At 35.4% G+C, this 13,785-nt stretch overlaps 1 protein-coding gene across 7 annotated transcripts in view; it reads right to left on the minus strand.

Annotated features, from left to right (window-relative positions):
* The window catches only part of CaMKII (Calcium/calmodulin-dependent protein kinase II), a 234,429-nt gene that overhangs the window by 34,690 nt on the left and 185,954 nt on the right, over positions 1-13,785 (minus strand). For 4 of the 7 annotated variants that reach the window (XM_089105592.1, XM_089105593.1, XM_089105594.1 and 1 more), the window contains exons 13-14: positions 6,688-6,744; positions 4,655-4,873 (exon numbers count right to left, since the gene is read on the minus strand). In XM_089105592.1, the coding sequence (XP_088961718.1) occupies positions 4,655-4,873; positions 6,688-6,744 (276 nt within the window). The remainder of the gene's footprint in view (positions 1-4,654; positions 4,874-6,687; positions 6,745-13,785) is intronic. The other 3 variants (XM_089105597.1, XM_089105596.1, XM_089105595.1) reach the window with 1 other exon arrangement.

Consider the following 13,785-nt stretch of genomic DNA (forward strand, 5'->3'; position numbering starts at 1 on the left):
TATATATCATATTAATGATACATTGACGGTACACCCTATTTTATAGTCAAAGAAACATTCTTTACATGGATCTAAAGATCGTGTTTTTTTACGCTTAACTATAATGAAATCCAGTTCAAGAGATGACGATTTTCCCAAGTTTTGATTAGTGTGTGATACAAACAGGAAACACTCGGAAAAGATGTGAAAGAAGACAAACAGAGGAAGAGAGCCAAGTATGAAAATTAAACTTGAAAGATTATACGTCAAAGAAATGTCACATTAATAATACACTGTGTGACTTTGCGTAGAAGGGATATTAACCAACAGCGTTTTATCTGGTTTATCGTGTTTTATGGTCCGTCAAAGACTGTCGACTGATTGAATAATGTCAACAGACACTGAAGCGAGGTCTGTTGAAATGACTTTCAAATTTTTCAGATCTTGACTTTAAGTGCTTATTCGGTTTTTGGCTTTGAACGTTAAAAAGTTAATTTCCTACCAGTGAGGTCTGATGTCCCCTTCATCACCCCTTAGAAATATGCACAACTTTTCAATTATAACATGATTATCAGCATATAACGTCCAGTGATAAAATGTTGCAAAGATTAGTACTTTAAAGCAATGCGGCCAAGTGACAGGGTTCCTCCTACTGTGTAATCCTGAGAAAAAAAAATAATAAAAAATAAAGAAAATAAAACAAGAAAAAAAGGACCAAGATAGGTAATTGGTACAAGGTATTGAAGCCGTGAGGATGTTTGCCTGATAATCAGACTGCGTTCCGGCGAATGTGGGTTACATAACGGATAAAAAAATGCTACTCATCCTGCACTAGACTTACTTGATATGCTACCGTGGGGTCACCATATGTGCCACCTGGTGTAGATCTCGAATTGCCACGCGTGCCAAACAATGACTAAGACACATGGCGCATTTATGCCACGCATGGTGCAGCCACGGTAACACTTGGCATTGTTTCGTTACGCTTGGCACGCGCCATTCAGTGTACACGACTTTTTAAAGTCGGCGAGCCCTCGTATGTTACAAGAATTACTCAGACAGGATCAGGATTCCCAATACTTCACCTTCCTCTTAAATATGGGCTTAACGAAGCCAATTGACATAATACAGTGTGTGCAGGGTTGCCAACCCCTAGTGATTTATCACTATTTCTGGGGATTTTTTATGTTGCATTGACAAAGAAATTACTAAATCAGCACATAAATAACTAAATTATTGAAGAAAATCACTAAGTCAACCAATACATCACTAAAATCTAGTGATTTTTTCCCTCAACGAGTGGCAGCCCTTGAGTATGCGTTTCAAGGTCATATGAGTTACTTATCTGACTAATCTTAAGTTGGCAAGATATAATTTTCCCCGTGTCGATTGAAACAGCTGTGACAAACAGGAACCGCACGACTAACCATGTGCACACAAATATAAACAGTAATACAAATTAAGGGGAAAAGGTAGAAACACCATAAAAACACAAGTGGCCTCTCTGTTGTTCTTATAAGACTCCCTCTCCCCTAATCAGATATAATAATTTCATGCTTAAACATGGTAAAGCTCATGCGTACAAACAGCAAAATTTTTAGGGTAGCAGCTTCATTCAAACAAAATAGAAGTCCAAATTAACATATAAAAAGTTATGGGAGGGGGAGAATAATGAGATACATGCCAAAACAAAATGCATTTTCGAGCCATTGTGCAAAAACACCACCATACTTTCATTTCAACAAATCATTTTATATGCATCATATAAAATGTCTAATAACATATATGCAGGCTATATATATAATATGATACATGTGCATCGTTCATAACCATTTTTATTTTTTTGGGACTCCAAAGCTTTTTATAGTCATTGAGTTAGAGCATTCAGCTTTTTTTGTTTTTTTTTTTTTCTCTTTGTTTTTTTTGTTTTGTTTCTTTTTTTTTATCTTTTTTTTTTCACTGTCAAGGAATTTTCCAGTACTTAGGAGGTGTTAACTTTCAATAGCGAGACAAAAAAAAAGAGACACAATTTTTTATTAACAAATACAAAAGCCCGGGCGTGCATCAATACAAATAGAAAAATGAAAAATTAATTGCATGCGAAATACTAAAATCACCTTCAAGAAGTAACTTGATGAGACTATTATTAACTAACTCAGATAAAGATGGATATAAAAACCTATATTGACAAAAAAGTTAAAGCAGGATTTATCTGTTTATTTGTTGGGTCAGTTTTTCTGGGTCATTTCTTATGTCTTTTTATTTGACAGGTTTTTCAGTAAATAAATAAGGGAATACATCATGGTTGCTAGGCTGCAACCTAGTAAGGTAAGATTGAAACACACAGTTTCGTTAAAACATTTTTCAAACCATAACAATTGGCACCGTAACGATCAAGCCTGAAGCCCGTAGAAGAAAAAGAAGAAAAAAATACGGTCATATAAACTATGAGCTGTTTGTTTTATTAAACGGCCATATCAAAAAAACAAAACAAAAAACAAGTCAAATAGCTTGATTAGTTAAACTTAATTTTTAGTACATACAAACACACTCTTGATTCAACAAATATATAAGAAATATAATAAAAAGAATCGCGAGAATATTAGAGTTCCCCGCAGGGGAATACTGACCCAAGATTCAACACCATGCGGACTTGTTAAAGACGAAATATAGTTACAATCCAAAGCCGACATATTCAAATTCAATTGAACTTTAAATGAAATCCTAACTATTGCTTTGACCTAATACATTACTTTTTGAACGTTTTTAGCGTTTTTTAGACGTGTTCGCATACTTGTCCAAGGGTCTGCGTAGCTCATGTATCCATGTCAATTATCTACCTTATATATATATATATATATATATATATATATATATATATATATATATATATATATATATATATATATATATATATATATATATATATATATATATATGTATATATCTATATACATATATATTTTCAAAGACTTAAGGTTGCAGTGATGCTATATTACTGGAAGGGACTATGGGTGCAGTATAGACGTCCCATAAATGACTCTCCTGAAGAGATGTTATGTCATGCTCTATTTAACAAGTTCTCGCAGTTGCATAGTAGCATTCGGTAATGTCATAAACAGTTACATTTATTCTTTTGTTAATTATGGGTAATAACCAGTAAAATTAACTACCAAATTTAAACTTATTGGTTTAGTTTATATGTATGTTTTGTTACCAGTTTTAGTATTATACTTATCAGTTTCTGTAAGTAACTGAAAAACTTTGCAATACATAATTATTATCAACAAAAACATTCAGGAAGGGATACAAGACCAGCCAAAATTAAGGCTGTAAAAATTGAGTAAAAAAGAAAACTAATGTCAATATTTAATTTAAGACCATAGACAGCTAAAATTAAGGCTGTCAGTAAGATTTATCATTAACTATAATATCTGGCCACCGATTAGCATGTTAGTGTTTAACTTATGTTTAGCACCAGGGCCATATCAAGGTGAGGATACCCGGCTTGACCCCTCCCCCGAGATTTTTTCCCGACTCGTAAAAAAACACACATAGACAAATTGTCGTTACGTTTTATAGTTTTTTTTAGCATCCCCCCCCCTGAACAAAAATCCTGTACTTAGCAGTCATGCATCAGCCAGGAAATTCCTAAAAGTTGTGATTCATGACAAGTTCCTAGAAAAATTCCGACAACTCTCAAAGATTGGCATTTGTTGAAGCATTATTATAATAAAAAAAAATGGGAATACGCTTAAGAAAGTATATTTACTAGCGGTTGGCCACTTTTTAAAATCATGTACCCTATGGCATGTGGTGCGCTTTTTTTTAGGACAATGAGCGTTTTTCCTTCTAGAACGGTCTCTTTATATATGTAACTAATTATACAATCGATGCATGACAATAACGATTCGAGGTTGTCGATATTTGGGTTTCCAGTTATAGTTCTTCTGTTTTTAACTAGATCTCCTGAGAGTAAGCTACGAAATTTGAATCTATTTATGAGCTAATCATAGGGGATAAATTAAACACTGACTATATTTTAGGCTAAAAATGTTGTATCACCGAAACTAGATGACTTTTTAACGAAAACACTGATTTTTTTTTATCTATTTCAAAATATTTCCATATTCATCTTAGTTTTAACGTGGACTTATTACCTAATAGAACAAATTGATAATTGTCAACCCAAATGGTTCACTACTGTAGCTACTTCAGTTCAAGGCTCCAGAATACCTCCAATAATATTACCAGTAAATATTCAAATTCAAGAGTGGTTTTTGAGCATCCTGACCAACAAAAAAAATATTAGAAAGGACGGATTCATGGGGAGATAGGGACGAAGATTCAGTAGTACTTGTAAGCAGAGACGTACGCTGCGGGCCATTAGACTCATACCCTTCAAATTACTAAACTTTCCCGAATTCCTAGACAATTCTTATTAATATTATTAAATAAAATGTGTTTTTTCATTTATTGCTTTCATAAAAAAAAATTCCCGCGTACGCGCCTGCCTTCAAGTAGAACAAGGTTTAAAAGGTTAAACCAGAATAGGTGGCAATCCAAACTGATTAGTCATAAAGGCCTATCTACCTAATCGTGCACTAGTTACGAGCAGTTATTAGTAGTACGAAACCAATATCATTTCTCACTACTCATTCAGTCTGCCACTCACCAGCACGATTCGACTCCGAAGTGTTCGCACCGCCCTTAGACGGTGACGGGGGAGGCATAAGGTTAGCAACTGAAGTTGCAGCAGCGTGAACAGGCGTGGCAGGAGGAGTTTGTTTTGCTGGTGGCATCATCATAGAGAGGGCATTTGCGAAGAGGCCACTCCCTTTAGCTGCGAGGGCAGGTGTTACTGTGGCAGTGTTCTCAGTGACATTCACTTGTTCTAGTTATATGATAAATTATTGTTTTAGTGGCAACCAAAGCCAAAGTTATTTAATGTCATTTATTAGTGCAACTTGAAAGCAATGTCAACCTGAAAACATCTAAGAACAAAAAAGGCAACAAGTTAAAATTGAACTCAGTGGCGCCATATAACGAAATTATTAGGGGGGACTTATTTTACAAAGAACAGCGGGGGGGGGGGAGCAATGTCATTGAAAATACCAAAAAAAGGAAAATTTCAATGAAAACACCAAAAACAGTATTTTTTAAATCAAAGGGGGGGGGAGGGCTAAGAGGACCAATGTCCCCCTCATCTCCAATTGGCGTCACTGATTGTGCTTGCTGAAAACCATGCTTGTTGCGATCCATATAGAGATCTCCATTTTGTTTAAACAAATTTTATTATTAACATCGATTATATAAATATATTAGTAACATTATTCTATTCTTATGTTTTGTTCTACGACTATTTTTTGCATCCACCTCACATTTACTTTATTTTTCATTTTTATTATCAATATTGAAAACCCGGGACAACTTTGATCAAACAACGCCATTTCATCGACCGAATCTAGTAAGAACCCTTCTTTGACACATTATTAATTGAAATACTTATTTGATTACTGGAATCAAATTTAACTAAATATTCAAAGAAAGGTTAATGACTTTCACAAAACAACCTATTGCTAATACCAAGGGAAGTTCTTGTAAGCGAATCACACATACTAAACATAAACGAAATCAATTTTGAATGTTAAATTTTGTTCAAATTCTACGGAATTGATAAAATTATATAAAAAATTGATTAGATTCAGATATCTAGACTTAAGATTGTATTTACTCTACAGATCTTCATTGAATTTTGAAAAGACGCAGGTATTTTCAAAGCTATTTCCATGCTACTGGACACATGAACTGACAGGGGGGGATCCAGGATTTTTTAGGGGGGGGGGGCGCAAAATAGGTTGATCCGATAAAATTGCGTTAGGAGCAAGTTTATTTAACGCAAACGTGAGTTAATTAAGTAAATTACACTACTTTAAGTAATTTACTACGTAAGTAAGGAGCGACCCGGCTTAATGGTAACCAAAACTCTAAAAAAACGTAATAGTAACCGAAACGCCTTTAACTTTATATCTTTTTTTTGGTTCCTTTCTTCTTTTAGTTCTATATCTTCCCTTGATTTCCTTTAATTTTAAATCTTTTTTTGTTCCTTTCTTCTTTTAGTTTTATATTTTGCTTTGATTTTTTTTTATCTTTATATCTTTTTTGTTTCCTTTCTTCTTTTAGCTCTATATCTTCCTTTGATTTTCCTTATCATTATATCCTAATAAGTTTAACGGGTATTGAACAAATCTTGGTAAACGGTCCGTATTTATTGAGGTTAACTATATCAAAGCATTGATCAATCAGAGTGTGGACCACATAAAATATGTTGACCTGTCTAAGTGTTTACCAATCAGAGCGAAGATTTGTGGCGAATTTTTTCATATTATTAAAGACAGAAGCCAAAGAAACTTCAAATAATGAAGAATTCGGAGAGGCGGGGGACTATGGGGACAATTTTCTTACTCCGATCCTAAAAAAATGTATATGTTATTAATTACTAAAGTAAAAGATTCTACTAAGAAAAAAAGAAACAATTGGCTGCCCTTTCAAAAGGGCTGAAGGAAAAACTATGAATTAAAGAATTAAAATAGTTAAAGAACAAACAAGAAGCAACATTTAGACAAAGCAAAAGTCTTAAAAGTGAGAAGTTTAATAATTAATAAATACGATAAATAAATAAAAAAATAGAAATCACATCAAACTCACCATCTGGATCCTTGGCGATAACTGTTGAACTACGGTCGACACCTTTGGCTTTCTCTTCTACGAAAATAAAGCAAGAAATAAAAAAATAAATAGGTAACACTTTAAAATTGAAGTATTCTAACTATTTTATAAGAAGGAATATTAGCATGACACAAATAGTACGGGAAAATGTACATAAGTAATAAGGGCATTTAAGGTACAAAACTAAAAATATAAGACATCCATGCGAAACATATCGCATTAGGATAACGCACCTTTTCCCGCCTCCTCTGTAAGCTCTAACTTACTTTAGAGATTTTCTTATCACCTCTTTCATAGAGAATATGATCACCTCCTTGTCTCCCCCCATAGAGATCAACTTATTTTAGATATTTTCTTATCACCTCCTTGGACCCCATTCGAAGAAGTCATGCTTTTCATTTGATTATTGCACAAAAAAAAACTTTTGCGATTATTGCAGAAATTTTCCGTATATTTCCCAATAACAAATACTATATGTGAACAATACGGGCAAATTGCGTAAATTGTAGCCCTTTCCCCAGGGACTATGAAGGGTCACATCATCACGAAAAGCACAACTATTGGACTTTCAACTATGTTGAATCAAATGGCTATCTTGAAATTTTGATCAAACGTGTTTGGAGAAAAAATAGGCGTGGAGGGGAGCTAATCGCCCTCCATTTTTTTTTGTCACTTAAAAAGGAAACTAAAAAACTTAAAAAGGAAACTTTTGATTTCCGTTCGAATGAACTATCATCCAATTTCTAGGACCATTGGTTTAATATTATCACCCATAGAGAAACAAAAAAAACACACAAAAAAACATGCATATGTGATTTTTGTTCTGCCAAAAAATACAAAATTCCACTTTTCTAGATAGAAGCTTGAAACCTCAAAAGTAGGCTTCTCTTATATGCTGAATCTGATATCTGGTGTGATTTTTGGGATGTTTTTTACAAAACTTTTACAAAAATGAATCAAACTTCTCAGGTTCGTAGCTATTGGTGCGCGACGTTAAATTTAATGAACTTAACATGTTTGGAATCAGCATAGAAAGCCAATTCTTTTGAGATCTCTATTGTCATCGAAATTCTGTTTTTTAAAGTTTCGGTTACTATTGGTCCCAGTCGCTCCTTACTTACACTTCTTTACCAAGAACTGTTTGACTATCTTATTTTACTCTATTTTACCTTATCCTATTCTATTTATCTATATTATCCTATATCTTATTCTATTTTATTTATCTACTTTATCCTGTATCCTAACCCTAATTTAAGGGACCTAAACTCTTTAACATTGATCTCAAACCCCGAACCCTTAAAACAATAAGAGAGTCATGCATACTCCCGCCATTTATCCGTGCCTCAGCCATTTAAACATTTGCCTCTCAATTACTTGGACTATCTATCTTGGCTTTTCTCTGTCTACAATTAGCCATGTCTTGATGCAACCTATGCAACCTACTGCAAAATACTTAATCAACCGCAATTTTGACTCCCCCCCCCCCTCTAGATGGGGGGGGGGATTCAAAATTTTTATTTTTTTAAATTTTGGTAGTGAAAATCATAGACAGCCCAATAGCACTGCCTAAGTAAAGAGCGATGTGGGCACAGTGTGTTATTATTAATTTTTTTTCAGACCAGGGCACTTTGTATCGAAAGAGTTGTCTCAGAAACTTCAGAAGAATTCATTCGATTGGAAACTGAAAGAACTGGTGTCCTTTTAACAGTCGAAAGTGATTGGAGGGGAACTAACACCCCTCCCACGCCCACCATTTCCCCATACAGATCCAATCAAAATTTTGGGATAGCCATTTTTTTCAACGTAGTTGAAAGATCCGGACATTGTCTTTGAGGATGACATCCCCCCCCACAGCCTCAGGGGAAGGGTTGTAAGTTATGCCCTGGGGGCATTTAAGGATTATATAGAAAGGGTGATTGAATAAACTTCGGAGGGGGCTCATTGGATTGCTAATAAGAAGTTTTAGTGCGTTTTTTGAGATTCATCGTGATCGGAGGGTGGATACCCCCCCCCCCCACGCACATACATCGTATTTTCCCAATATACATCTGCAGGGCCGGATCGGCTAGGTGCGGGGCTCGATATGAATTTTTCGCGGGGTCCCCTCTATATATTAAATTATTGCATTTGCAAGTACCCTTTAGCATATATTTTTGTGTCTCACAATAATTCTTCCAAGAGATCTGATGGGTTACGACTGATCTAATAATTTAAAAGACGTGAAAGGCCTTTAACATCTCCATTGGGGTCTAAAAAGTACATTTGGTCACATGAATATGGTTCAAAATCACCTTCAGGGGTCTGTGTTGGTTGTGCCGCTAAATTGATTTTGTGGTAAATTTGTCAAGCTATTTTGAAGCGGAAAACATTACGATTGTTTTTGGTTCGATCATCGCGCTGAACGAAGCAAAACATAAGTTCCAGTTTAGTATTTGTTTGTAAAACTCTTTATAGAGCAATTGATATCCTATAACGGGCCAAACAAATTCATTTGGAAACTGTTCATGCAAGAATGCAATTCGACCTCAGTAAATCATCTTTCTTGACTACTTTTCCTGTAGAAGAACGGAAGACTCCACAATGAATATATACAGTGTTTAAGGGTCCCAATGACTTGTAAATAATACTTGCGTAAATTAAAGCATCTTTGTATGTTTTTACTGGGTTTTACACCACAATTTATTGGCATCGAAGATTGTAATGGTGCTGTTCTCCTTTTTTTTCTTTTGCACGTTCATTTTTGACTCGTTCTGATTCTCGCTTTCCTTTAACAGCACAGTTCTTTGATCTTCGCTGTCATTTTTGACAATTTCTGTTACTCGCTTTAGCGTGTCTGCTAACCCTACAATTCTTTGTTCTTCACTTTCATCAATGACACGTTCTGATTCCTATTGTTGCTTTTAATTATCGCAACTGATTATCTACTAACTGTATATTTCTTTGTTCTCGCGGTCGTATATCTTCTAACCACGCATTTCTCTGTTCTTCATTTTCATTTTGGTTCGTTCTGATCCTCATTGTCACTTGTTTTGTAACCGCATTTTTTTTTTTTTTTTTTTTGTTCTTCACTTTCGTTTTTGAGTCATTGTGATTCTCGCAGCCACTTTTAACTGCATATTTATATGTTCTTCCATTTCGTTTTTGACTTGGTCTAATTGACGGTTTCGCTAATATTCTAATTACATATCCGTTTGATCTTTATTTTCGTTTATCATTGCTTCAGACATTTTTGTGTCGTCACTTTTGATGGTCTAAATTACTCATTATCACACGTCGTATATTTACATTTCTCATGTCGTTCTCTTGATCCTGTCTCATTTGATGATTCAGTTTGTTCTTTTGGAGCTTACGATTTTGTCCTCTCTTTTTCTTTTTTGTATTACTTAAAAAACTTTTTCCACAAAATAAGTTTTTCAAAGAAAATTAAAGAACTCCATTAAACCAAATATGAGCAAAAATAAAATCAAATAATCTACCAAGCGTGAAACTACCACAAATCAGCATCGATAAATAAATGAAACCCAAAACGAACAGAAATTACTATAAATAACCGAGTCAAACTCAAAACGAGCAGAAATTAACATGAGTAGGGCTCAAAACCCCCATGTTTTCCCAAGGCCAGAACAATATTTGCACTTTACTGAAAAAATATAAATGTTTTTACTTTTATAACTTTAATAAATCAAATGATATTAACATTTTGATTACTAAATATCAGTATATGTATATTAAACTGACAATGCACATTCATTTATATTTTTTCAGTAAAGTGCAAATTATGTTCTGGCCTTGGGAACGCTTAGGGGTTTCGAGCCCTACTCATGTTAATTTCTGCTCGTTTTGAGTTTGACTCGGTTATTTATTGTAATCTCTGTTCATCTGGTCCTGTGCATCTGATAGAAATGTTGAGATGGCCATTGAGATGTTAATAGAAATGTTGAGACAAGCTCTTTTTGAAGTTTTAGCGCTTCAAAAAGAGCTTATTCGATTGAAAATTGAAAGGGCTAGTGTGCTTTTTCATAGGCAACGCAATAGCGCTGCCTAAATAAAAAACGATGTTGGCACTATGGTTTCTTTTTTCAATCAATTTTTGGTTTCTTTCTTTCTTCCTTTTAGACTAGGGCACTTCGTATCGAAGAAGTTGTCATGAAACTTCGAAAAGGGCTCATTCGATTGGAAATGGGAAGGGCTTGTGCCCTTTTTATTAGCCAAAAGTGATTGGAAGGCAACTAACACCCCTTGCACGCCCACCATTGCCCCAAACACATCCAGTCAAAATTTTTAGATAGCTTTTTGTTCAACGTAGTTGAAAGATCTGAAAATTATGTCTTTGATGAGGGCACTCCCGCCACAGCCCTCAGGGCAAGGGTTATAATTTGTGCCCTGGGGGCATATAAGGTTTTTTTTTTTTTTTTTTTTTATAGAAAGCGTGGTCGTAGAAATCTCAAAAAGGGCTCATTCGATTGTAAATTAAAAGGGCTAGTGCCCTTTTTGATGGTCGAAAGTGATTGGAGGGCAACTAACCCCCCTCTCACTACCCCCATTTCCCCAAAAACATCCAATCAAAATTTTGAGATAGACATTTTGTTCAATGTAGTTGAAAGTTCTGAAAATTAGGTCCTTGAGTATGACAAACCCCCCCCCACAGCCCTCAGGGCAAGGGTTGTAAGCTATGCCCTGGGGGCATATAAGGTTTTTTATAGTAAACGTTGTCATAAAACTCTAAAAAGGGCTCATTTAATTGGAAAGTGAAGGGGCTAGTGCCTTTTTTAATATTTGAAAGTGATTGGAGGGCAACTAACTCCCCTCTCACGCCCACCATTTCCCCAAACACATGCAATCAAAATTTTGGGATTTTCATTTTGTTCAACGTAGTTGAAAGTTCGGGAAATTAGGTCTTTGAAGATGATAATCCCCTCAAAGCCCTCAGGGCAAGGGTTGTAAATTACGTCCTGGGGGCATATAAGGTTTTTAAAGAAAGTGTTGTGGTAGAAACTTCAAAAAGGGCTCATTTGATTGGAAGTTGAAAGGGCTAGTGCCCTTTTTAATAGTCAAAAGTGACTGGAGGGCAACTAAACCCCCTTTCAAGCCCACCATTTCCCCAAACACATCCAATCAAAATTTTGAGTTTACCATTTTGTTCAATCTATTTGAAAATTTTGGAACTTATGTCTTTGAAGATGACAAACCCCCCACCCCCTCAGGGCAAGGGTTGTAGGTTATGCCTTGGGGGCATATAAGGTTCTTATAGATAGCATTGTCGTAGAAACTTCAAAAAGGGCTCATTCAATTGAAAATTGAAATGGCTAGTGCCCTTCTTAAAAGTCAAAAGTGATTGAAGGACAAATAACCCCCCCCCCCCATTCACGCCCACCATTTCACCAAACACATCCAATCAAAATTTTGAGATAGCCATTAGGTTCAACGCAGTTGAAAGTTCTGGAAATTCGGTCTTTGAGGATGACAACCCCCCCCCCCCCAGAGCCCCCAGGGTAAGGTTTGTAAGTTATGCCCTGGGGGCATATAAGATTTTTATAGAAAACGTTGTTGTAGAAACTTCAAAAAGAGCTCATTCAATTGGAAATTGAAAGGGCTAGTGCCCTTTTTAATAGTCTAAAGTGATTGAAGGGCAACAAAGCCCCCGTCACGCCCACCATTTCCTCAAACACTTCCAATCAAAATTTTGAGATAGTTATTTTGTTAAACGTAGTTTAAAGTTCGGAAAATTAAGTCTTTGAGGATGACAACCCCTCCCCCCCCCCGCAACCCTCAGGGCACGAGTAGCAAGTTATACCATGGGGGCATATAAGGTTTTTATAGAAAGTGTTGTCGTAGAAAATTCAAAAAGGAATCATTCGATTGGAAATTGAAAGGGCTAGTGCCCTTTTTAATAGTCGAAAGTGATTAGAGGGCAACTAACCATCCTGACACGCACCATTTCCCCGAACACATTCAAACAAAATTTTGAGATAGCCATTTTGTTCAACGTAGATGAAAGGTCCGGAAATTATGTCCTTGAGGATGATAAGCCCCCATATTCCCCTGGGCAAAGGTTGTAAATTGTGCCCTGGGGGCATATAAGGTTTTCTAGAAAGCCTTGTCGTAGAAACTTCTGAAAGGACTTATTTAATCGGGAATCAAGAGGGCTAGTGCCCTTATTAAAAGTAAAGGGCAATCGCAGGGCAAATGCCCCCCCCCCTTCAAGCCCATCATTTCCCAAAACAATTCTGATCAATATTTTGATATAGCCATTTTGTTGAACGTAGCTTAAGGGTCTGGAAATCCTTTCTTTGAGTATGACAACCCACCCACAGCCCTCAGGGCTAAGGTTGTAAGTTATGCCCTATGGGCAAATAATTATTTTTATAGAAAGTGTTGTCGTAAAAACTTCAAAAAGGGCTCATTCGATTGGAAATTGAGAGGATTATTTCCCTTTTTAACAGCCAAAAGCAATTGGAAGAACGATTGCTTTTGTTTATTTATTTATTGATAGTGATTGTGGTAGTTTTACGCTTGGAAGATTATTTGACTTTATTTTTGCTCATTCTTGGCTTAATGGAGCTCTTTACTTTTTTTGAAAAACGTGTCTTGTGGAATTTTTTTTTTAAATTAATAACAAAAAAGAGATACTTTTCATTGAAAATAACCCCCATAAAGATACTTTCAAAATCTAGAAAGTAGGCTGAAAAAATATAAGGGAGAATAACCCCCTCTGCTTGCACCAATTGACGCCACCGTTAGAACACAATACTATTTAATTACTGATTCCAAGCCGAATTAAAAACGACGTTAACGTCCAATCTTAACCACAGCAATACTACATTCGTGTCATTTTACAATTTTGCAATTGTATAGAAATAATAAATTCGTTACAACACTGATTTTATAAATAATCATTTCAACATACTTATTTCGGCTGTGATAATTAAAAGTGCGACATATGCCATTTTTGTAACTTTTCAGGAGAGCCAAAAAACGGAAAAAAGTTTGTCGGCACTGGTCGCTCTCAAGGATGAGGCTAATGGGGATAAAGGGAACATATTCTAAACCAACTATTTATGCTCTTTTCAGTGGTAT

Source organism: Artemia sp. Qi Xiang Cuo, chromosome 19 (genome assembly GCF_049724085.1).
Source record: "Artemia sp. Qi Xiang Cuo chromosome 19, ASM4972408v1, whole genome shotgun sequence".
NCBI classification, from domain to species: Eukaryota; Metazoa; Arthropoda; class Branchiopoda; order Anostraca; family Artemiidae; genus Artemia; species Artemia sp. Qi Xiang Cuo.